Raw genomic sequence first — 22,880 nt, 5'->3', positions numbered from 1 at the left:
TTAGAAATAATAAGAATTGCTTTGCCATGATCATCTCTCCTGGCACTTGGTCTTTACTGGTTGTTAAGTCCAGTGTTGGGATTTCTTACTTCAGTGTCAGATATGGATTTCTAAACTGTTGCCATAAATATGGCAGGTGGCATTTTAACTGGGGTTTATGTGGTGATGTGGCCTGCAAAGTGGCATTATGGGCATACTATACATTTCCATGTTGTTGTGTGGAATGAAGAAAACTTAAAACAGCTGTGGGGGACTGACTGGCCCAGGGTCTTGGGAATGAGTCAACGGATCTGTCCTTCCAGCTTTTAAGCTGCTCATCTTGGTGGTGATCAAAAGTTAATACCATCTGATAGCTGAGAATTGACTCCTCTTGATGCAGATATGGATATGTTTGGCTTCTAGCCCTTTCCTTTCCTGGTCTGTTGTAAGAGTCTGCTATTAGGGAAGTGAGAACTTCTTTCTGCCTTCCCAGATGAATTTTTAGAGGTAGGGTCATCTTCCAACACATTCCTTCTCATTGCCTATGCATGAGCCCAGTTCTTTAGTTCACAGCTCCTTTTAGAAGATTTCTCCAACTGCCTGTCCATGGCACAATAGCAGGAAGCTAAGGTAATATTAATTGCCAAGAACATGAAATATATGAAGAGGATGGTGGGGAAAGTCACGGACTGCCTTGGGGAAGGAGATACTGCCCAATGCAGTTTTCTGTGGCTGCTGAAAAGGAGATGCTTATGCGATGACCACCATCTTGGCTGATACTGAGAACTGAACTGGGATCTCCAGCACTAAACGCATAAATTGTTATAGCTTGAGCTATCCAGCTTGGTTTTATGATGGGGCTATAACAGACTCACTCTTTCTGGGTCTGGCACAATGAGGGATACATAACACACACTGACCAGTGGGTTACATTTACCCATCAGATAGCATATAGTCCCCATGATTTGTGACTCTTTGTGGGTCAGTAATAATAATACTCAGCTCTTAGCTAGTGCTTTTCATCCGTAAATCTCCAAGCATTTTACAAAGGAAGTCAGTATCAATATCTCTATTTTATAGATGGGTAAACTGGGGCACAGGGGGGGTGAAGCCAAGACTAGAACTGGGTTTTTTGAGGTCCAGTCCAGTATAGGCGCCTTTTGTATGCACCAGCCACAAGAGTTTGATCCTACCCTCCATTATCTGGGTGTAAATCATGATGTGACTTGGCAAATGATGCATTGTACATGTATGCACGCGCCCTGTAACCTCCTGGCCTGATCTGCAAAAGTGCTGAGCGCCTACACAGCCTATTGATTTCAGTGAGCTCTGTTTGTGCTCTGCCGTTCTGAAAAAACAGGGCATGTTTCCAAGATGTGCAAAGTTGTTCAATATTAAATTGTAGAGCAGAAGGTATGTTTAGCTCCCTCTGCTGTGTGACAAGAGTTCTGCTGGACTGGCACGGGGAGGGATAATGAAGAATTCACACATTACATCAACCACCAGGACAACCCATACCAGACAGAAAAGCAGACATATCGGGCCCCACTAAAGTCAAAAGACAAGTTTTGCCCGTGGCTTCAACTGGAGCAGAGTAGAAGACAGTCCATAATGTAAGTATGTAATGTGGCCAACCTCATGTGTTCATAATTTAAGTCAGGCTCCAAAAGACCATGAGATTTTAAAAACCTATAGATACATTTGGGGGCTTTCTATTTGCCTTCTGATTTCTGAGCCATGAAGATCTATTCAGGTCACATTTTCATGCTTTTCTCTGCTACCATGAAAGCTAGAAACTTGCTTTTTCAACTGAAAGCTGAGATGGTGCTGTGGAGGGGAGCTCAGTGGGAGAGGGGGGTTTCTGAGGAGGAGGTGGGAGGTGCTGTGTGGGGAGCTCAGTGAGGAGAGGTGGGGTTGCTGGCGGGGGGGAGCTAGGAGGGGCTGTGCAGGAGAGCTCAGTGGAGAGAGGTGGGGTTTTCACGTAATCACAAGACCCTAGGAGCTAGGTGTGGCAGATTTGGCAATTTCTGGCAATTTCCAAGGCCAAACCATACTGAATAAATTTTAAAGACCTTAGGAGTTCATTGTATTAGAAATGCAAAGGTGTGTATATTATTGTGGGATTGTATGTAACATCTCTGGGGGGAGACATAACCAGTGTGAAAACTGGAAAGTGTGATGAGCTTCAAAGGACTATTTGAAACAATGCACCTCCAGCAGCCTACGTGTTGTCAAGCTTGTTGTAGGCATCACAGAAAGGAGACGTTTAGGGACGAATTTGAAGGAGGATAATCAGTTAAGTTTTGCAGATGTTTACATGGAACTTCTCCCCACAGTACCCTCCACCTCTCCCCAGCTCTCCCCACCTCTCCCGACTGAGCTCCCCCCACAGCACCTCCCAGCAACCCCCCTCTCCCCACTGAGCTCCCCTCCACAGCTCCCCCCCTCTCCCCACTGAGCTGCCCCCCACAGCACCTCCCAGCTCCCCCCCAGCAACCCCCCTCTCCCCACTGAGCTGCCCCCCACACCACCTCCCAGAAACCCCCCCTCTCCCCACTGAGCTGCCCCCCACACCACCTCCCAGCTCCCTCCCAGCAACCCTCCCTCTCCCCACTGAGCTGCCCCCCACAGCACCTCCCAGCTCCCCCCCCAGCAACCCCCCCTCTCCCCACTGAGCTCCCCACACAGCACCTCCCAGCTCCCCCCCCAGCAACCCCCCCCTCCCCACTGAGCTGCCCCCCACAGCACCTCCCAGCCCCCCCCAGCAACCCCCCCCTCCCCACTGAGCTGCCCCACACAGCACCTCCCAGCTCCTCCCCAGCAACCCCCCCTCTCCCCACTGAGCTCCCCACACAGCACCTCCCAGCTCCCCCCCCAGCAACCCCCCCCTCCCCACTGAGCTGCCCCCCACAGCACCTCCCAGCCCCCCCAGCAACCCGCCTCCCCACTGAGCTGCCCCACACAGCACCTCCCAGCCCCCCCCAGCAACCTCCCTCCCCACTGAGCTCCCCACACAGCACCTCCCAGCCCCCCCAGCTCCCCCCTCCCCACTGAGCTCCCCACACAGCACCTCCCAGCCCCCCCCAGCAACCTCCCTCCCCACTGAGCTCCCCACACAGCACCTCCCAGCCCCCCCAGCTCCCCCCTCCCCACTGAGCTGCCCCACACAGCACCTCCCAGCCCCCCCAGCTCCCCCCTCCCCACTGAGCTGCCCCACACAGCACCTCCCAGCCCCCCCCAGCAACCTCCCTCCCCACTGAGCTCCCCACACAGCACATCCCAGCCCCCCCCTCCCCACTGAGCTGCCCCACACAGCACCTCCCAGCCCCCCCAGCTCCCCCCTCCCCACTGAGCTGCCCCACACAGCACCTCCCAGCTCCCCCTGCCCGGGTCGCCCCTGCAGCGGGCCGCTCTGGGCCCGGCCCCTGAGTTCCGGCCTCCGCAGCGGGGGAAGGTTTCTGGGGCCGGACTGATGGAAGCGGCGGCGGGGCTGGGACTGCGGCGGCCTCGTGCCCGGGTGAGCGGAGCGGGCCGGGCCGGGCCGGGCCGGGCTCGGCCGGGGGGGGGGGGAGCGGGCGGCGGAACCGCGAACTGCAGCGGTGGGGCGGAGACCCCCAGACCCGGGACCCTGAGTCCGGGCCTCTGCCTGCCCCCCGAGTGCCCCGGCCCTCTGCGCGTCCCACAGCCCCGGACCCTGCCCCCCTAACGCCCCCAGCCCCGGGTCCTGCCCTCTGCGCCCCCTCGCCCCCCGCGGCCCTCTGCAGCCCGGGGACTTCGGACCCTGCCCCCTCGGTGCCCCACAGCCCCGACCCCTTCCCCCTGGGACCCGCTGCCCCCTCCAGTCCTGGGACCCTAGACCCTGCCCCGCACCAGTCCTGAGACCCCTAAACTTGCCACAGCACCCCCAAAACCTCCCCCCCCCAGTGCGTCCTGATTCCTGAACCTGCCCTTCAGTTTCCCCCGGCTACTCCAAGACCCCCTCCAAACCTGTGCCCCTTGCCCCCAAACCTCCACACCAGCTCCCAAGACCCTGAACCTTGGCTTCCCCTGCCCCCAAACTGCTCTTCCCACCAGCTCCAAGATTCCCCCAAACCTGCCCCTTCAGCCGCCAACCCCTATCAGCTCCCCCGGGACGCAAAATCCTGCCCCGCACTAGCTCTGAAATTCTCCCAAACTTGCCCCATCAGCGTCTATCAGTTCCCTCAGCTCCTGGGAAACCTCCCCCACCCCACCAGACCTGGGACACCTCCAGAATCTGTCTGTCTCAGTCCCTGATCTCCTGCTGCTTCAGGATTCCTGAATCTTGTCCGCTTGTCCTGGGCTACTGCCAAAATCTACCCTCCCTGGGTTCCCTCAAATCCGAACTTCTCTACTCTGGGACCTCTGCCCAAACCTGTCCCTTTCAGCCCTCCCTGCTCCCCCATCCCCCTGAATCCTGTTTTCCCTCAGCCATCCCTACTATCCCAGCTCTGGGACTCCTTGAATCCTACCCCACACCTCAGTCCCAGAACCCTGAAATTCTGCCCTTCCTGCTGTTCCTGTCCTGCCTTCCCAAAGCTGTATCTTCCTTTCTAGCTAACCACCTTCCTCCTTGCGCACACACATTTATCTCCCTCCAAAACGTCCAGATCCTTTCTTGCTATCCCAGTTCTGGGACCCTTTAAACACAAAGCTCCAGGACATCACAAATCGTTACGTCACCAGCACCACCCAATATCCCATTCCTGTTCTCAGCCTCAGCCCTATGCAACCCCCTGCTCTTTGTCTATGCATGGAGTTATTCAGGAATATCTTGTCTGGAATAACTATTCCTGAATAACTCCTTGTGTGGACACTCTTATTCTATAACAGGAGTATCTTGTTCAGTTTAGCTAAATCCTGTTTGACCCATGCTGATTTTGGGGGGTAGCTGGTTGTTTCCTTTGGAAGGAGAAATAGTTAACGTAGTCAGGTGTGTCTTTGATGCAATCCTGCTTACTTACAAGAATGTACACAATGTCCTGTTTCCCTGAACACAGAAGGATTCAAACAGCAGGAGACGGTTTCTTTGCTCACAGTTCCAAGCATCTTGCCAGCCATTGCTCTTCCCAAAAGCTCACTACAACCGCATTTCTCTGGGGTATCCTTGCTGCCTTCTTTGGGTGCTTATGTGGTGTTTCTGCTGCTGCTTTGCCTCTCCTCCTCTCTCAGCTCTATCCAACAGTACTTAGCAGCCTGCTTTTACAAAGCCCTTGGACCACATAGCCCAGTTTGAATTCAAGATAAACTGGTGCAAGGCACTCATGTTCCAGAATAAGTGTGTCCACACATGGAGTTATTCACAAATAGCCAATGCACTTTAAATTCATACCTTTAATCCAAATTAATTTTAAAATATAGGCAAGCCCTTGTTCTTGACCTCTAGCTACCCCTCTTATCCCAGCTAACCCCCTGTATTCCCTCATAACCCAGTCTTGGGGCACTTTACAGCTTTAAGCATGTAAAAGTCTTAATGTGTTGTCAGTGGTACAGCGTGATGTGGCCTCGTTTTGGGCCATTCAGTAGGATTGGACAGGGCATGTGTTTCTTTTCAATGCTTTGGGATAATCACTCTGTAGAGCTTTTCCCCTTTTGCAGTGAATCCCTCCTCTTGGTTACGCAGAGAAAGGATCATCATGCCGACTGTGGTGGTGATGGACGTGTCGCTCTCCATGACCCGGCCTGTTTCTGTGGAAGGCTCTGAAGAGTATCAACGGAAACACCTGGCTGTCCATGGATTGACCATGTTGTTTGAGCACATGGCCACCAATTACAAACTTGAGTTTACAGCCTTGGTGGTCTTCTCTTCGCTTTGGGAACTGATGGTTCCCTTTACAAGAGATTACAACACGCTTCAGGTACACCTTATAAAGAACATACTACTGTGATCAGCAAGTCACTACTCTTCAAAACATTCTGTGTGTTTCATAACTGCAGTGAAACCTTAGGCTTCCTATCCGAGGATCTCGTATCACTTTTGCACTGTTAATTAAGCCTCACAACAACCCTATGAAGTGGGTGTTATCCCTATTTTAAAATGTGGAAACTGAGGTAGGGGAAAGTTGTGTTTTATAATCAGACAAGTCAGTGATAGTGTTGCCTGTAATGTCGTCTGAACATCCAAAAGTGTGCTGAGTAGTTTACCAAAACCAGTCAAGAGACACTTCCTGTCCTGAAGAGCTTACAGTGTAAATTCAGATGTCACCCAACAAGGTAGGGCTAATGAAGGCAAAGTTGGGTATGAGGGTTCCAGTAATGAGATCAGCAGGATACTTGAGGAGACAAGTCCATACACTGATGGTTTTGTGACTTCCCTGTTTTTTGTGAGAATTTTGATGTGCTCTTCAGAGGTGACACAGCATAAGGGAGCTCCAGGAAGGGTTTTGAATAAAGTAAACCGGTTTAGAGAAGGCATTTTGTGCCTGGGTAACATGGAAGCAAGAAGAGAGTGGGAAAAGTGACGAAGGATGCTTCAGGCCTGGCATGACTGGCAGAGTGGAGGGAGGTGGGGAGAACATGGAAAGGAGATAAGATCTGAGAAGGAGCTTGGGGCTGAATGGTATATGATGTTGAAAGTCTTTGACCCTAATGGGAGTTGCATCAATTTATCTGAGGGTGGAATTTGGTTATAAGTTGAAAATTGCAGAAGCTTCTCAGTGCTTTAAAAGAGACTGGACAAGGCATCCAAGTTTCATCTTAGAGACTAACAAATTTATTTGGCCATAAGCTTTTGTGGGCTACAGCCCACTTCATCGGATGCATGCAGTGGAAAATACAGTAGGAAGATATATATATGCACAGAGAACATGAGAAAGCTTATGCCCAAATAAATGTGTTAGTCTCTAAGGTGCCACAAGTACGCCTCGGTTTTTTTGCTGATACAGACTAACACAGCTACCACTCTGAAACCTGTCTCCAAGTTTCATGTTACTTGATTATGTTACATATGGTTTTTCTGGCACCTATTGGGAATCTGGGATTGCTTCTGCCAACATCTGAAGGCCCCTTTCCCCAGCCTAAGGGGAGGAGCTACCAGACCCAGATCTCATGTAAATACAGGGGATAACTAATGACAAACAGGGCCAGGAGTGGGGGTCACAAGGTCATAAGCAGGGAGCCCCGGGTGGAGGGATGTTACATACGTTGCTGAGAACAAATTCCCTTTGCTGTTTTCCATATTTTACCATATGAATTCTACCACATTCTCATTGCTGCTGTTTGGCCTTGTGGAAATCTTCTATCCAGGCCAAATGTCTAACCAAGTTGCTCTAGCTTGTACTTCTGTGTGTGTTTTGGCGCATCAGACACTTTATGTGGTGTTTTTCTGATCCCGTATAAACTTGTCCTTTGAGGGAGGAAGGATAGTTTGATGTTAAAGACTGGATATGGATGTAAGAGGCTTGGATTCTGTTACTTCCCCTGTCACTGACTTCCTGCATGGTAGGCTCTTAGCCAAGCACTCTGTGGCTCAGTTTCCACATCTATAAACTGGGTATAAAATTACTGACCCACTTCACAGGCATGTTGTGAGGCTATATTACTTAAGGTCATATTGTGATACCAACAAATAGTACCCTTTAAAGCAGCAACTATGTTCCCATTGACTTCACTGGGTCTATTTGTGGCATAAAGTACTACTCAGTGTCAGTAAAAGAACCTTTAATGGTTGTAAAGCATTTAGAGAGATTTGGATGGAAGGTGCTATAAAGAGGTAAATGATTATTATTTCACATGTATTCTGGGGGGTTGAAATATCAGAACAATGAGAGTAGACATTTTGTTTTACTTGAGGGAGTAACATAGTTCCAGGTTTTGACTGTACTGTTCTTAGTAGACTTGCAAAGGATTTTTTTAAAAATAGGTCTGTACCCTTTGTGGACCAAAATTCCTTCCTTCTCAGCTTTTACTTGCAGTTTGTGAGGTCAGAATTTCACTTGTTTCCCAGTCAATATGTGGCCTTTCAGGCTTTAATTTCTAATATAAAGGAAATCAGAAAAATACTTAAAAAAACATATCAAACTTCAGTTCTTTCAGGCCTGCTTTCTACATCCTACAAAAGGGCATAAACCCAATTTTTTAAAAACTTTGCAGATCATCCTTGGGAATACAATACTTCCCTAATAAAGGTACAGTGGGAAGGGAAGGTATTTATGAATTACTTCCTGTTTTTCAATAAGCTGCATGTGCTCCCTGATAACAGTTGTCCACTCAGGCAGGATAATGTGTAATTTTTCTTTCCAGGAAGCCCTAAGTAACATGGAGGATTATGACAAAACATGCTTAGAATCTGCACTGGTTGGGGTTTGTAATGTTGTGCAACAGGAATGGGGTGCTGCGATTCCCTGCCAGGTAATGATTGGCTGCCGCCTTTGACTGTTCTCAGAATCCAGCTTGCAGTATTTGGTGAATTCTATAAATTGCAGATTATCAGTTGAATATATTTGGTTGGCCACTCTGGCAACAAAATGCTTCAGGCCTTCCATAAAATAATCAGCAGCAACATTTGGGCTAATTTCTGCCATCTCTGGCTCAGGTGCAGTGTTGTAGTAGAGAAAAAAATGTTTGAGGACCCCTTTCAACACTGATCCCCTTTCCCTCCTGATGTACCTACGTGTTACAAAATCGAACAGTTCCCTACCATTTCTGGAAGGCTTGGTTTATGCTCCTGCCTGCATTCCCCAGCTCCAGGGAGCACAGTCAGCAGGTAAGGGGCATGGCCAAACACAGAGCACCTGCTGGTGCTGGGCTCAGCAGTGTCCCCTACTCTGAAGCAGTAGTAAGGACTGCTGCTGAATGTGTTCTGTCTTTGATCCCTGAGCCACTGTGTCTGCATCTGCCGGGCTCAGCTAAAAGGACTCAGAACTTCCACTGGGCTGTTACAGCTTTGGGTCTGGTTTCCCCTCCCATGCAGTGCTCCTTCTTGGGGAAAAAGCCTACATTTGGCCCTCATTGTTGGTTGGGTTACGATTTGCATTCACTGATTTTGCAGCTCAGTGGATTGGGACTGCCTGTAATACGGCCATAAAAGACCCCTTGAAAAAACAGAGATCAGAACCAAACAGTTAGAAAGATGTAAAAATCAGGCATATATCAGATCTTCAGTAGGGTGATCTCTTATTGCCACCATAGCCCATTGTGCTAGCCCATCAGGTTACTGGGGGATGAAAGGCCATGGGAAATGCGCAAACTCTTGTTACAGTAAGGCAGGTTATTTTCAAGCATCAGAGCAAACACAAGCACTAATGAGGCTATGAAAGTGACAGGTGTGTTGAGGAAGAGGGAGGAATAAAAAGTGTGCGTTCTCTCACCTGTTCAAACCTGGATTCTAAATCTGGATGGAAAGAATAAATGCTTAATTTCAGCTGGAGTTGGTATTCCTTACTTGCTAGCCAAAACTGTTGTTTCTTGGTGCACAGCAACACCACACCGCTGCCATGTTCCATCCCAGAAATGGCAGCATTTCAGTGATTATAGCTTATAAAAATAAATCCTAGCCATTATTTTCTTCATTAAATTTTAAAATATAGATGACTGTTTATTATGTAGAGCATTGTATTTGTAATGGTTAATTGCTTAAATATACAATTTACATGCAAACCTTACAGGAGTAATCCTTATGTAATTAATTCATTGCGAGTCAGGACTGCTCATGTGAGTAGGGATTTCCAGGACTAAGCCCTGTTGTCCCAATGGGACTACTGACAGAAGTAAAGCTAAGCACAGGTGTAATTGTTTGCAGGATTGGGGCAGATGAAGAAATGTGTTTAGGTGAAAATGCTAATGTATCCTTTTTTGTGTGTTTGTGTGTGCACTAGGTTGTTCTAGTAACTGATGGCTGTTTAGGGATTGGCAGAGGCTCTCTGAGGCACTCCTTAGCTACTTGCAACCAACGAAATGAAAGCAACCGATTTCCACTGCCTTTCCCCTTCCCGTCCAAGTTATACATCATGTGCATGGCTAATCTAGAAGAGGTGACTCCTTTAACAAATTCTTGCTGGTTTTGTTACACTGAGTGATTATTGTTTTTACAGAATCACATATTCTCCCCAAGATTTATTCTAATAATCTGGTGGTAATGTGTTTTGGTTTTAGTGATAATTGGGTCACATTCACCTGCAATATATGCAAGTTAATTGTACAAAGTTCACAGCCGTTGGAGATGTAGATAAACTAACCTAAGCCCCGGTGTATCACTGCTAGGTCAATGGAAGACTTCTACCATCAACCTAGCTACCGCCTTTCGGAGGGGTGGATTAACTCCAGTGACAGGAAACCCCTTCCATTGATGTAGCATGTGTCTATGCAGTGTCACTAGAGCGGCACAACTATGCTGCTGTAGCATCTGTAGTGTAGACATAGCCTAAGTAATCCTCTGAGGAAAGGCACTATAGAAATATAAAGTATTATGTTATCAAAGGCACTCATGCGCTCTTGAAGACTGAGAATCTGTGAATTTATTTAGCTTAACAAGGAAAAGGTAAAGGGGTGATTTGATCACAGTTTATAAGAACCTAGGGTGGAAAACAAATATCTGATAATGGATTCTTAATTCTAGCAGACAAAGGTATAACACGATCCAATGGCTGGAAGTTGAGGGTAGACAAATTCAGACTGGAAATAAGGTGTACATTTTTAATAGAGTAATTAACCACTGGAACAATTTACCAAGGGTTGTGGTGGATTTTCCATCAAGGGCACTTTTTAAATCAAGATGTGCTGTTTCTCTAAAAGATCTGCTCTAGGAATTATTTTGGGGAAGTCCTATAGTCTGCGTTATACAGGAGGTCAGACTAGATGATCCTTTTTGGCTTTGGAATCTATTAATGTAAGAGCTGGAAGCTAGGTCTGACTTGGTAAAACAATGTATTACGAACCCCAATGTGGGGACAACCTTCTGGGCTAATAATAAATGTGACATTAGGAGTAAATCTCTTGTGGGGAAGAAACATTGGCTTCCTTAAAAATTAGCGAGATAAGGTTGTCCTGATCTTTTTCTTATTGACGTAGAGCTTGTCTACACTTAAAACACGACTTCAGTGGAGACACTATCTGTGCCAGTGGGAGAGGTTCTCCCGTCAGCGTAGGTAACCGACCTCTCTTGAGAGGCAATAGCTAGGTTGACCTAACACTGCCTACGTGTGGATTTTTCACATCCCTGACCAAGTAGTTAAACCAACCTAATTTTCTAGTGTAGATCAGGCCTCAGACTTTTACTCTCATGTGCATATATTTCCTTAAAAACAGTCTACTGCATCTTCTGTTCTTATGCTGTTTTTGTTTTGTTTTTTAAAAAAAGGGTATAATTTCTTTTTTTGTGTGTGTGCAGCTCCAGAGCTCAGATTCTTTAGATTGTCTGGAAAGACTTGTAGATTTGAATAATGGGGAGGGACAGATTTTTACCATCGATGGACCCCTTTGCTTGAAGAATGTACAGTCCATGTTTGGGTTAGTATTTTTGTAACTAACGTGACTCTGAAATTAACATCTATAAAGAAAACAAAGACGCATAAAGCAAGGCATTTGATTTGTTTTATTTTGATTCATAGGTTTCTTTTTCTTTCTTAGTCCAATATGTTGATGACTATTGATTGATCTTTGACTTTCATTGGTTAAGGCTGATATTTGTTTTGTTCACTCTCTAATTAAAAACAGTAGCATCAGTACCTACAGTGATTGGGCAACTTCTGTTGATTTTTCTTTTGTCAGTGATTGGGCAACTTGAAAGGTTGATTAGGTCATAGGCTTTTCAGGAGCTGCTATTAATTTGCCATAAATGTCATAATGTATCACATATGCTGTGTTGTTGTAGCCATGTTGGTCCCAGGATAGTAGAGAGATAAGATGGGGGAGGTAATACCTAATACCTAACAAAAGATATTACCTCCCCCACTTTGTCTGTAACGTATTGTAGCATTTTGTAATTTGACAATGCTGGAACTACTGAGTTAACTCAAGGTTTTTTAAAAAATCCATTTTGGGAGCTCAGTATAATGCACTTAATCAAGCTTGCAAAACTTATTTTCAACTGATTTGTATTACTTTTACCCTAATAATAAATGATCATGTTCTAGAAAACTAATAGACCTGGCTTATACACCGTTCCATGCTGTTCTCAAATGTGGTCACTTAACATCTGATGTGCAAGTATTTCCCAGACCAGAACCTTTCATTATAGATGAGGAAATAGATCCCATCCCTAAAGCAATTAATACAGGTAACAAACGTTTGTTTGTTTTTTAAACTTGTCATGTTAACTTTTTCTTTTTCTGTTGACATTCCCTACCCTGCATAGTGCCTGTTCCCTCCACTTTCTCTCTGATCTGAAGAGAATGGAATACAGTCTCCAATAACATAGCAATGGCCAGCTACATCTGCCATCAGAGGGTGAGAGTCTCACCCTATTTTGGCCCCTGTATACCTGGCAGATGGGCAGAGGGGCATAGAAGAGTTTTTAAAACCGCATCTGTGGCCATCTGAGAATCCCCACATTGCAGGAAGTGTGGAAGACAGCTGTGGGCTATCTTCCATGGACTCCCTTGCAAGCCTGATGTAGAGGGCAGGAGGGGCAGGTTCGGACTAGGGCAGCAGTGCATAATCCTGCTGAGAGTCTGGTTGCCCATATACAGCCTCATGTAATCTAGGCACCACTCAGACCTATCTAAGTGAGGACTGCTTTGGCCCATGGAACAGCCCAAAACTGGGAGGGTCCACAGGTGTCTTAAAGCCACCATAGCACCCCTGGGCTGTGGGTTCTGGCTGTGTCTCTTAGAAGTAGGCTGGCTGCTTCAGGATATGGAGACTTTCACTTCTAGGAAACTAATCTGAAATCAGTCCAGGTTGGAGGCGAGCAGAAGTCATTATCCTCTCATGGGTGCTCAGTGGCAAATGAGCTGGTGGTGTCAGGGCAGTTCTTATTAGACTTACCTGCATCACAAACCCTCCCCGCTCCATCTCAGTTGGAACTAATTGGCACCTTTGTTGGCAGCCTCAGCAGAGAAACCAAGGGTTGAATCCTGTAGAGTCTGAACTACCCTCCAAAGGCTGATATTGAGACATTGGAACATGGAGGAAGCTTGCATTGCCCTTACTTATGTCTTCATTCTCCAAGAGTGTTAATTTGCCCCTCTCACCACTGCTAAATTCACTTTAAAAAACAATTGTGCAGAGTGCAACCTTCCTCATTCCACCCAAAGACCAAACTTTCACCTGGGAAGAGGGGGTCCAGTCTGTCACTGGTGCATGCACACAATGCGTAAATGAGCGAATGCACCTCAAGGAGAGAATACGCTCTGCAATATTTGCAGATATGACCTACCAAAGGAAGGTTTATTCGTTATCAGTGCCCGATTTAAAGAATGTTGGAGTGCTATGCACTATGGAAATGGCAGGGCCCCCCACCTTCACTTAAATTTGCCCGACTGCGCCCCCATCATGACAGAATTGCGACCCCCGCATGCCAGATTGCAATGCACTCACTTAAATCCAGTGGGCAGGGGCCCCTGAGATGGGGGCCTTGTGCAAGTGCACAGAGTATACATTGGTTAATCCAGGCCTGTTTATTATGCCAAAGTAAACTTTCATCCTCAGCAGCGCGCTTGACCTTGTGTGCTTTTGTTTTGATTTTATGCTTTACAATTTGGCAGTAGAGTGCTTGGTAGGTAACTCTGTGTGGTAACTTGCTTTCCCAAACCTGCTCTGTGACATGTCTTAAACAATATGCAGATGCATGATGAAGTGAGCTGTAGCTCACGAAAGCTTATGCTCTAATAAATTGGTTAGTCTCTAAGGTGCCACAAGTACTCCTTTTCTTCTTCCTACTGGAAAATAGTGCAACTGAATGACATTGGGGGCATGAAACTTATCCAAACAAGAGGACTTTTAATTGTATTTAATATATGTTGGTGGATCTCCTGTCCTTTGAGATAGGGGAATTGGATATAAATGAGATTCCATTCTACATCCTTTAAAATACGCCTTTCAACATCTTCAGTCAACCATTGAATGTCTTTGTGAGTTTAATTAAGCAGTATATTATTTAGCTATGGAAAACATCAATGTTATCAGCCTTTGGGACAGATTCTTTGCAACAGACCAGAGGGCTGTCAGGTTCTCTAGTTCCTGGCCTCAGCACAAGTTAGAATAGCCTCGGAGGCTCCTCTAACTTGTGACAGGTGGATATGGTCTCTGAAGGACCATGTGCAAGCTGGGCATAATCAGAGAGCATCATGCTTTGGCCACTCCCCTTCCTTGCCCTCTGCACAGGAGCTCTGGCAATAGAGGTGTAGGTGGCGGCTATCCTGGCTTTATATCTGCTAGGGACTCTCCACACTGGGGCTATCCCGGGGTGGGGTATTTGTGCCACCTGAGCAGTGCAAAGGCGTGGATCAGGTTAGATAGCTTGCCCCTTTGTTCTTAAAGATGACTCGTTATTTCTCTGCTATGGGTAAAGTGTTAGGTACCAATGAGAAAATGCATGATGTATAACAACATATTTCATAGATAACTTCCATTAGACACACCAGGTTCTGTCTCTTGTAGCTGCTTTTCAACTGCTCATCTTAAAGTTACTCATTATTGTATAGTAAATATTTGTATTACAGTGGCACCTAGCGGCCCCGATCAAGATTGGGGCCCCGTTGTGCAAAGTGCTGTAGTTATATATGATCTATGCTTCAAAAAGCTCACAGTCTAAGGAAGAGTATTCCTATTTTGATGTTAAACTTAACATGAATAAATCCTCAGCTGTTTCCAGGGCTGACTTGTGACTGTTTGTTTCTTTGCAGATCTAGAAATAGTTGGTTTTATAGATATAGCTGATATTTCTAGCCCTCCTGTATTATCTAGACACTTGGTACTGCCCATTGCACTCAACAAAGGTGAGCCATTTTTGTTTCTAGTAGTGAACATTGCACTGTTTGGAATTGACAAGGTTTTCAAGGTTGCTGGTGGTAGATAAGAGCCAGACATTCCAAAGTTCTCTTAAAGGACAAGTGTCATGCTATTTGGAGAACACTTTTTTGATGTTCCCATTAAAATTAAAAACTTAAACACAAGCTCTTTACCTTTTCTAAAAAGAGTATTCTTAACAGTGCATCTGTACATAAAACAGCATTGTTAATAAGAGGGACAGTGTCTCTTTAGTGACATCATAAATAGAACTTTTTGAACTTAGAGATAAAAATAATTCTAGGCCAGGAATCAAGCTGAATATTTAATGCATCTTTTTATCTGCTTGTAAGGATTGGGTTTTTTTAAATGGTCTTCAGAATAAAGCTTGTATGCAGTGTTGTTGTAGCTGTGTCGGTCCCAGGATATTAGAGAGACAAGGTAGGTGAGGTAATATTTTATTGAACCAACTTCTGTTGGTGAGAGAGACAAGCTTGTGTCCAATAAAAGATATTACCTCACCCACCTTGTGGCGGGGGTGTGGGTGGGTGGTGGAATTGAGAGCTTGGTATTTGTGCTTTGATTTATCCATTGTTATTCAGGAACACTAGCTACTGCTCACCTGTGTTAACATTTGTATCTGTGCCCTGGAGGCTGGTGTAAGTAGTGAGGAAGGTTGCGTAAATCTCAGGCTTTGCTTTGTCTGTACTTGCTGTGTGCTTGTGGTTACATTCAGAAGGGCTTCTGTTGCCCTTTCAGTGTGGTTCCTAGGTACGCCTCCTCAAGTGGAGCAATGAGGAAATATGAGGTTTCTCTTGGGAAAATTTGAAAGGACCAAATATGCGGTTAGTGGGTTTTGGCTCTATGTATTCGCCCTCTTTTGTGCCAAACCTTTCCTCCCTGTGGGAACTTCATGCTGATGGCTAAAGAACAGCTGTTTTTCAGCTCCTAAAACTCAGTAAGTTGCTCATGACAAAAAAAAATCATATGAAGGGAGGGGTTCAGGGTTCCCTTAAAAGGGGTCACTTGCAACCAGCACTGTGTTGGAACCTTGTATTTTAGTCTGGTTTTCCCAAAGTTGAGGTTTCACTTGGACTGAGGCCAGAGCAGGCCAGACGTGGGGGTTCTCAAACTGGGGGTTGTGACTCCTCAGGGGGGTCGCAAGCTGTCAGCTCTGTGGGGCTGAGAGCCCCACGCCCCTGTCAAATTAAATTAAACTGCCTGTTTTTAAGGGGGGGAGGGTCACACTCAGAGGCTCGCTGTGTGAAAGAGGTCACCAGTACAAAAAGTTTGAAAACCACTGCACTAGAACAGCGTGCCAGGCTGTGCCTCTTTAGCCACACCACCCACGTGCCCAGGCGTCCCACGTGGAAGCTGTTCGCGCCACTGCTATGCTGGAGGCTTAATGCAAAGGATCAAGCTTGTCAGACAGGAGGTTGACGTTGCCCAGAAACGACAGCATTGAAATACCTCACTTCTTCAAAGTGCCAACAGCCTGGGAAGCTTTGGGGAACTGGAGCCTGTGCTGTGTGTAAGGAAGGTTGCTCTGTTGAACTGCTCTGTAGGGTGGTTTGCTTTGGGTTGACAAAGAGGTGGCTGTTGCTGGGTGACTTGCCGGGCAGAGGTTGTAAGGTGTTGAGCATGACAGAAAACAAAGCAGCGCTAGTGAGTGTGAATCTCCCTCGTTTTTGTTTTTGTTTTTGTTTTTTTTTTTTTTGCACAGAAGGTGATGAGGTGGGTCCGGGGATCACTGATGACACTGAGGATGAGAATTCAGCTAATCAAATTGCTGGCAAAATACCCAACTTCTGTGTACTGCTGCATGGGAGCCTTAAAGTGGAAGGCATGGTGGCCATTGTTCAGTTTGGGTATGGAGGAGCATTTCTCTTTGAAAAGTCCCTTTTGGGGGTGATGCTTTGGGACCAGTCATCTATGAAATACTGCACGCCAAGCCGTGAGCCCCAGGTGGCTTGACAAGCATGTTTAGTAGTGTTGTGACTCTGCATTGACGGTGTAAATAATTTGCAAATAATGAAAGCCATAGCCCCAAGGTAGCGAGGGTGGGAGGTGAATTTTAGGGATGAGGAATGGGCGGTTTTGACCTTAGCAATCTGCTCATTTCTTTAGGCCTGAATGGCATGGAATGCTGTACTCCCAAGCTGATAGTAAGAAGAAATCAAACCTCATGATGTCTCTCTTTGAACCTGGTCCTGAGCCCCTGCCTTGGCTAGGGAAAATGGCACAGCTTGGGCCTATTTCAGGTAGTAACCAAACTGATTTTAAAGTCTCTCGTGCATTTGATGTTTTCTGTGTTAATGCCCTTGTCATGTCTTATTCTTAAAAAGCTTTATTTTCTTTCAGATGCTAAAGAAAATCCTTATGGTGAAGATGACAATAAAAGCCCTTTCCCCTTACAGCCCAAAAACAAGCGCAGTTATGCGCAGAATGTCACTGTGTGGATCAAACCAAGCGGCCTCCAGGTAGCAACTCAGTACTTAGCCTTGCTACTCTTGCACAGTTCAGTATCAATGCTTTGAAAGGGTCGTCTCACTTGGGCAGTAGAAGAAGGGTCTCTATACTTGTCACTTCCATCTAGCGTAATTTTTTTTCTTTAATTCCTATTAAAGCTTCCTGTTTGAAGTGTCATAATTAAAACACATTGGCACATAGTTTGTTGAATGAAAGCTTTGCCTGGCATCTGGTTTAGTGTGTAAACCATTTGTATGGTAGCTTGTATGAGCTGCATAAACAGTGACTGATCACTGAGCCTGGGGGAATGATCAAGTGATTATTTATCAGTATAATTGGGGATTCTTTCTTTCTTGCAGCCTCCCCCAAAAGTTATGGTATTTTTTTTCCCTCCAGACAGATGTACAGAAGATCCTGAGAAATGCAAGAAAACTCCCTGAAAAAACTCAAACATTCTACAAAGTGAGTAACATGTTATGGGTTTGCGTGTAACACGTGACTGTACCGATACAGTTCGCTCTATAGAGCGTATTGACTGATGAGGTTAATAATTCTCTGTGTGTTCTATCCAAAGAGCTTGTACTGCTTTGCAAACGTTAATTCTCAACAGCCCTAGTGAGGGAGGGAGGTACTTGACCTATTGCACAGATTGGTAAAGCTATAGCCTGGAATCCCCTGATCTAAGCTCCTCTCACAGGACAGCATATAGGGTTCAATTGTGGGAGACCTAGGTCTGAGAGTGAGTGACCCTTTGCGATCCCGTGTATCCCAGAGGTGGTGTACCCATCTCCATGGGGAAGGGCAGAAATGGTGTGCATTTCAAACACCCCTTGCCAGGTGGACTCTGGAATGAACTGGAGAGCAGCAGGAGACCCAATCTTATCCTGCCTCCCAGGCAGAAATCAAGGGCTGCTTTGGCAGCAGATATTACTAATACTGAGGGATCAAAGGGCATCACAGAAGGAAACAAGAGCACAGATAGAGAGCAGCCTATACGTGGGTAACAAAGTCAATTATCACTGTGTGTTCCACCTATGATGCAGAGGGCAAGAAATCCAATAAGCCAGATACAGTTAGCTACATTGTACCACTCTAAAACCAGACTATGACCATAATTCTTCCCTCAAGCCTAGCAGTGACACAAACCCCAAGAGACACCCCAACCAGGGTTCTGGTATGTGCACTATAAACACACGCAAAGCTGTGGTCCCTGTCCTAAGAGTTTACAATCTAAGAAAATCACGTTCTATAAATTCTGCTGGACAACGTGGCTGAAATAGAGCAGATAACAAAGCGCACCCTTCTGCAAGCTGGAGGGCTATCCACCTGAGGCCCTGGAGCTGGGGGCGAGAGCTGCTGAGGCACACTAGGAGGGTGTTGTGGGAAAGCTAACACCTTAAGGTGCCATATCTGCTGTCTCCAATCTCGAACCAGCACTAGAATTCACTCTTATGCTGATAGCACTTAGGAAGCTTGCTGGAAGGCCCCCTTCCCCCCATCTCTCTCCTGAGTGAACAAATTTGCAATGAATAAAATATCTTTTCAGAAGAATCAAGATAACTTTAAATGGGGCTTTTCTCCCTTCCAGGAACTCAACCGTTTACGCAAGGCAGCCTTGGCTTTTGGGTTTTTGGACCTTTTAAAAGGAGTGGCGGATATGCTGGAAAGGGAGTGTACACTGCTGCCTGATACAGCTCATCCCGATGCAGCATTTCAGCTTACACACGCTGCTCAGCAACTCAAAGCAGCAAGTAATGGGACCTCTGAATATGCCGCCTATGACCATAACATCACTCCATTGCAGACAGACTTCTCCAGTAGCAGCACTGAAAGAATATGAGATGCACTTTTTAGAACATTAAGTCTCAAGTGGTCCAAATTTTCCTGTTTCATTTGTTTTCTAGGACTGACTCAAATATTGTTTGAAGAACTTTCTCAGGCAAACAGGGGCTCTAAAACAATCTAGTTTCTAAAGCTGGGATTAATTCATATAGCTCTTAGTGGATTCAGAGTTTTACCTGGAAATTGTATTTTTAAATGCCTCATGAAAGTCTTACAAGAATAATGGAGGTTATATAGTATGATTATTAAGGTGTGTGAGGAGAGATGAGGAAAATGCTGCCGTATGCAATGGACTGGAGCCAGTGGTTTACAACTGTTCCCCCTGGCCCCCCTTTTTTCTCCCCCGAGAACCAGTCATCAAGTAACCTCACACATAACCCATAACAATTAGATTGGTGCACAAAAGCACTGTGTAAAACTTTTCTCCAGCGAGAGGCAGGTGTTATCTATTAGGGCCTGGCTTTCAAAAATGTCAGCTATGCAATTGCATGCACTTGACCTGCTCAGTCAAAGACTGAGTGTATGCATACTGCGTGTGGTTAGATGTATCACTGGCAATTTTTGGGTGCTATCACTAATTGCATTCCTTACTTTAAAGATTTAAGGCCTGCCTTTCAAAATGTAAAGTTACTAAAGTTTCAGGTATCTCATTTGCCTCAAGACATTCATATTTGAGAAAGTAACTTACATTCTAGCAAGAGAAAAGTTCACTTTTAAACAAAATTGTAAGGTATCATATTAACCAATAAAGAGTAACTTTTTATGGAAGCTTTCAGTGGTTTTGATTCCAGTTTCAAAAGAACAGATATGCGTGTTCAGCATTACGGAGGCTTAAACCTTGATCATGTCTTTCCATCATGAAGGTCAGGTAACAAATTGCTCTTGTTTGCTTGCATAAGAGGCTGTACAAATAGCAAAATGAAAGACTTTGCTTGTAAATCTTTATTAATGGAAATACACATTCAGCTGCCTTTGGAAGGGCAACCAAATGCCGTAGTTGAAGATCCACGGCAAAATCGCACGAAATACGGGATGCAGTGTCTGCCCCATACCCTCACCACCATGTATTTCATAAATGTGTAAATGCCCTTTAAAGGGATTAAAAGAATGAATGCGGTGTTAAACTCTGTGTCGGCACCACGCTATTCAGTCCCTTGATTCACTGTCCGATAGATGTGGACGTAGAAGTGACGCGGTATACAAATTATGGTGTAACTACCCTGAGGAAGCTGGCCATGCCCCTTTTTTAGCCTTTCATGCAGAAAGGCTCCTTCTAACACTTTTAGGCCAGGTCTACACTACAGACCTATCTTGGTATTACGACGTTACTCGGGGGGGAAATCACACCCCTGAGCGACATGCAGTTATACTGACCGGGGTTAGCGTGTAGACAGTGCTATGTCTGTGAGAGAGCATCTCCTGTCAACACAGCTACCACCTCTTGTGGAGATGGTCACCCGTTGGCCTAGGTATGACTTCACTTAAGTGCTACAGCAGTGAGCTGTGCTGGAAGACCTGCCCTTCAATAGTGGTGAAAGTTCCTTAGGATGGTGCCTTTTTGCAGAATGCCTTCAGTGGCGGTTGGGACCACTTCTCTGCAAAAACCCCACCTAAACGTTCCAGTGTTAACCTCACAATAACAATCTTTGGGGGGAAAAGATATTTCACATTGAAAATACCGCAACATGTTTGATGCGTTAGGGATGGAGAACGAAAAGTACCTACTTTCCTGTATAGTGGGTGTTTTTGTTGTTGTTTTCCTGGTGTTATGCTTTCGTAAAACAAAACCATACAATCAGCGGGATGGCAATAAATTGATCTTAAAGTTTAGTGATTGCTCTGGAATTAACTTGCACAAGGGTTACAGTGGGTGCTGGGGGAAAGACTATTAGACTCAGCTGGGTCAACAGTGCAGCTAGCTGCTCTGTAGTCAAGGTTACAATAAAGTTTATTTAAATCACACTTTAGTTAATTTCAGAGAAGATGCAAAAGGTCAGAGGGGGCTAAGACCTGGCAGATCAGGTTGGGAGCACAGGGGTCATTTTAATCATGGTACCCTTTATTCGGAACGGCTCCTTTTTAACCAATGGGGGTTTCTTTGTTGTAAAAGTAATTTTAATTGTTTAAAATTCACCTAAGTCATAAACCTGAAACATATCAGTTGCCTCCCATTTGCTGACACCGGCACCCAATACCAAAACGGTCCCTCACTTATTAGGCCCCCAACACTGCACCCCAAAAGCAAATTGCCAGCCTGGCTTGCAGACTCCTTAGCTGCAGTCCTCTGCATTCAGGGAATATGGAAGGAATAGGAAAACAGGTGCTTGCTGCCTTCTCAACAGGGTTTGAACCAAGCACTTACACCACCATTCCCAAAACAGAGAGGACAAGGAGCTGGCCTCCCTATAGTAGCAGAAGGAACGTTATGGGATCACCTCAAGGGAGGCCTGCTTTACCTCTGCATTTCCTGGTGTAATTCTAATTTTTGTGTGCTACTGGGGGGAAGAATGGCAGGGAATGGAAGCTCAACCCTACACAGCCTGGTTTTCTAGTGTCTGAGTTTAGACATTTAAATTCTCACCGTCTGAAAGGGCAGAGTTAGTGACCACAAGGCCATGGGAAGTAGCAGCTATGTCAACTGGTGAGGGAAATTTGAAGGAGAGGGTAGCTCCCTCTAATGACTGGCTAGGACATACGTAGCCAGACAGAGGCTGTGGGACACCACTACGTGTTTCTATTCCATGCGGGAGAGAGATTAAGCCTTCCTATTGTACATACGTTAAGAACAAGCCGGTGGTGTCCAATGCTGACACTAGTTGCTCCCAGGTTTAAATGTATCAGCAAAAGCCTGCTGAAGAAAAGCAGACCTAGCACTGACCATTAATAAATATATTTTCCATGCTGCTCTTGGTCTCTGTTCCTCAGGCCATTCCTAGTCAGTTTCACATAGCATGGAGTGGATGGTCTGAAATATTATACCCCAGCATCACAAGCCCTATCTGCATTCAATATCTGAAAGAGAGCAAATATCCAAGTAAGAATAACTATTATATTCCCAGTTAGAACCGCTCATGTTTCTGCGAAGAATAGGATTTCTTTTTATAATACGCAAAAAGAAAAGGAGGACTTGTGGCACCTTAAGAGACTAACAAATTTATTTGACCATAAGCTTTTGTAAGCTACAGCTCACTTCATTGGATGCATTCAGTGTGAGCTGTAGCTCACGAAAGCTTATGCTCAAATAAATTGGTTCGTCTCTAAGGTGCTACAAGTCCTCCTTTTTGCGAATACAGACTAACACGGCTGCTACTCTGAAACCTTTTATAATATGGTAATTGATAGGAAACATGTTTAACTATTGCCATTGTTCAACATTAAGTGCCATGCATGTATGACTGAAGAGGAACTCAATACAGTGTATGGGAATGCTATCTGAAGACTCACTATGAAATCTAACATGAGCATTTAGCTGTAGAAAATCCTTTCCATTATAATAATAGATAAAATTGTAAGACTCCGAGGCTCCTGTCGTTGATTTAAGTCAGGGAAGCATTGTAGTCCCTGCTTTACTTCATCTTTCTCTTTTTTGATCCAAGGTGCTGCCTCCTTTGCTTGTAGAGGTGACGCAAGTTTATAAACAAACCTGAAAAGAGAAATAATGGTTGAGGCAGAGCTGAAAATCTGCA

General features: G+C 45.6%; 2 protein-coding genes across 11 annotated transcripts in view; one reads left to right on the top strand and one right to left on the bottom strand.

Moving 5' to 3' along the window:
• The first annotated feature begins 1,504 nt into the window (after positions 1 to 1,504).
• Positions 1,505 to 21,024, top strand: INTS14 (integrator complex subunit 14). Of its 4 annotated transcripts, none has more exons than XM_073304363.2 (12): positions 1,505 to 1,592; positions 5,596 to 5,855; positions 8,239 to 8,346; positions 9,813 to 9,968; positions 11,324 to 11,442; positions 12,069 to 12,211; positions 14,781 to 14,873; positions 16,607 to 16,751; positions 17,011 to 17,144; positions 17,245 to 17,363; positions 17,749 to 17,814; positions 18,941 to 21,024. In XM_073304363.2, the coding sequence occupies exons 2-12, from the start codon at positions 5,634 to 5,636 to the stop codon at positions 19,190 to 19,192; spliced, it is 1,557 nt and encodes a 518-aa protein (XP_073160464.1). In that variant the 5' UTR covers positions 1,505 to 1,592; positions 5,596 to 5,633; the 3' UTR covers positions 19,193 to 21,024. The 4 variants fall into 4 exon arrangements, with proteins under 4 accessions (XP_073160464.1, XP_073160465.1, XP_073160463.1 ...); XM_073304364.1 differs by lacking the exon at positions 1,505 to 1,592 and adding an exon at positions 3,399 to 3,496 and having other exon boundaries at positions 16,610 to 16,751; XM_073304362.1 differs by lacking the exon at positions 1,505 to 1,592 and adding an exon at positions 3,399 to 3,496.
• The window catches only part of HACD3 (3-hydroxyacyl-CoA dehydratase 3), a 22,158-nt gene continuing 19,399 nt past the window's right edge, over positions 20,122 to 22,880 (bottom strand). For 6 of the 7 annotated variants that reach the window (XM_073304366.2, XM_073304369.2, XM_073304371.2 and 3 more), the window contains one exon: positions 20,122 to 22,837. In XM_073304366.2, coding sequence (XP_073160467.1) covers positions 22,761 to 22,837 — 77 coding nt within the window. In that variant the 3' untranslated portion in view covers positions 20,122 to 22,760. The remainder of the gene's footprint in view (positions 22,838 to 22,880) is intronic. The other variant, XR_012154101.2, reaches the window with a different exon arrangement.

This window comes from Lepidochelys kempii, chromosome 10 (assembly GCF_965140285.1).
Source record: "Lepidochelys kempii isolate rLepKem1 chromosome 10, rLepKem1.hap1, whole genome shotgun sequence".
Lineage (NCBI taxonomy): Eukaryota > Metazoa > Chordata > Testudines > Cheloniidae > Lepidochelys > Lepidochelys kempii.
Note: the sequence above shows the minus strand (reverse complement) of the source record. Positions and strands in the feature narration are given on the sequence as shown.

What these genes read in the sequence shown, in the direction of transcription:
- INTS14 (XM_073304363.2), top strand. Translation starts at nt 5,634, where the DNA reads ATGCCGACTGTGGTGGTGATGGACGTGTCGCTCTCCATGACCCGGCCT. An exon ending in GCATGGCTAATCTAGAAGAG is followed by an intron (nt 9,969 to 11,323) that starts GTGACTCCTTTA and finishes GTGTGTGTGCAG; the next exon opens with CTCCAGAGCTCAGATTCTTT. An exon ending in TCAAACCAAGCGGCCTCCAG is followed by an intron (nt 17,364 to 17,748) that starts GTAGCAACTCAG and finishes TTTTCCCTCCAG; the next exon opens with ACAGATGTACAGAAGATCCT.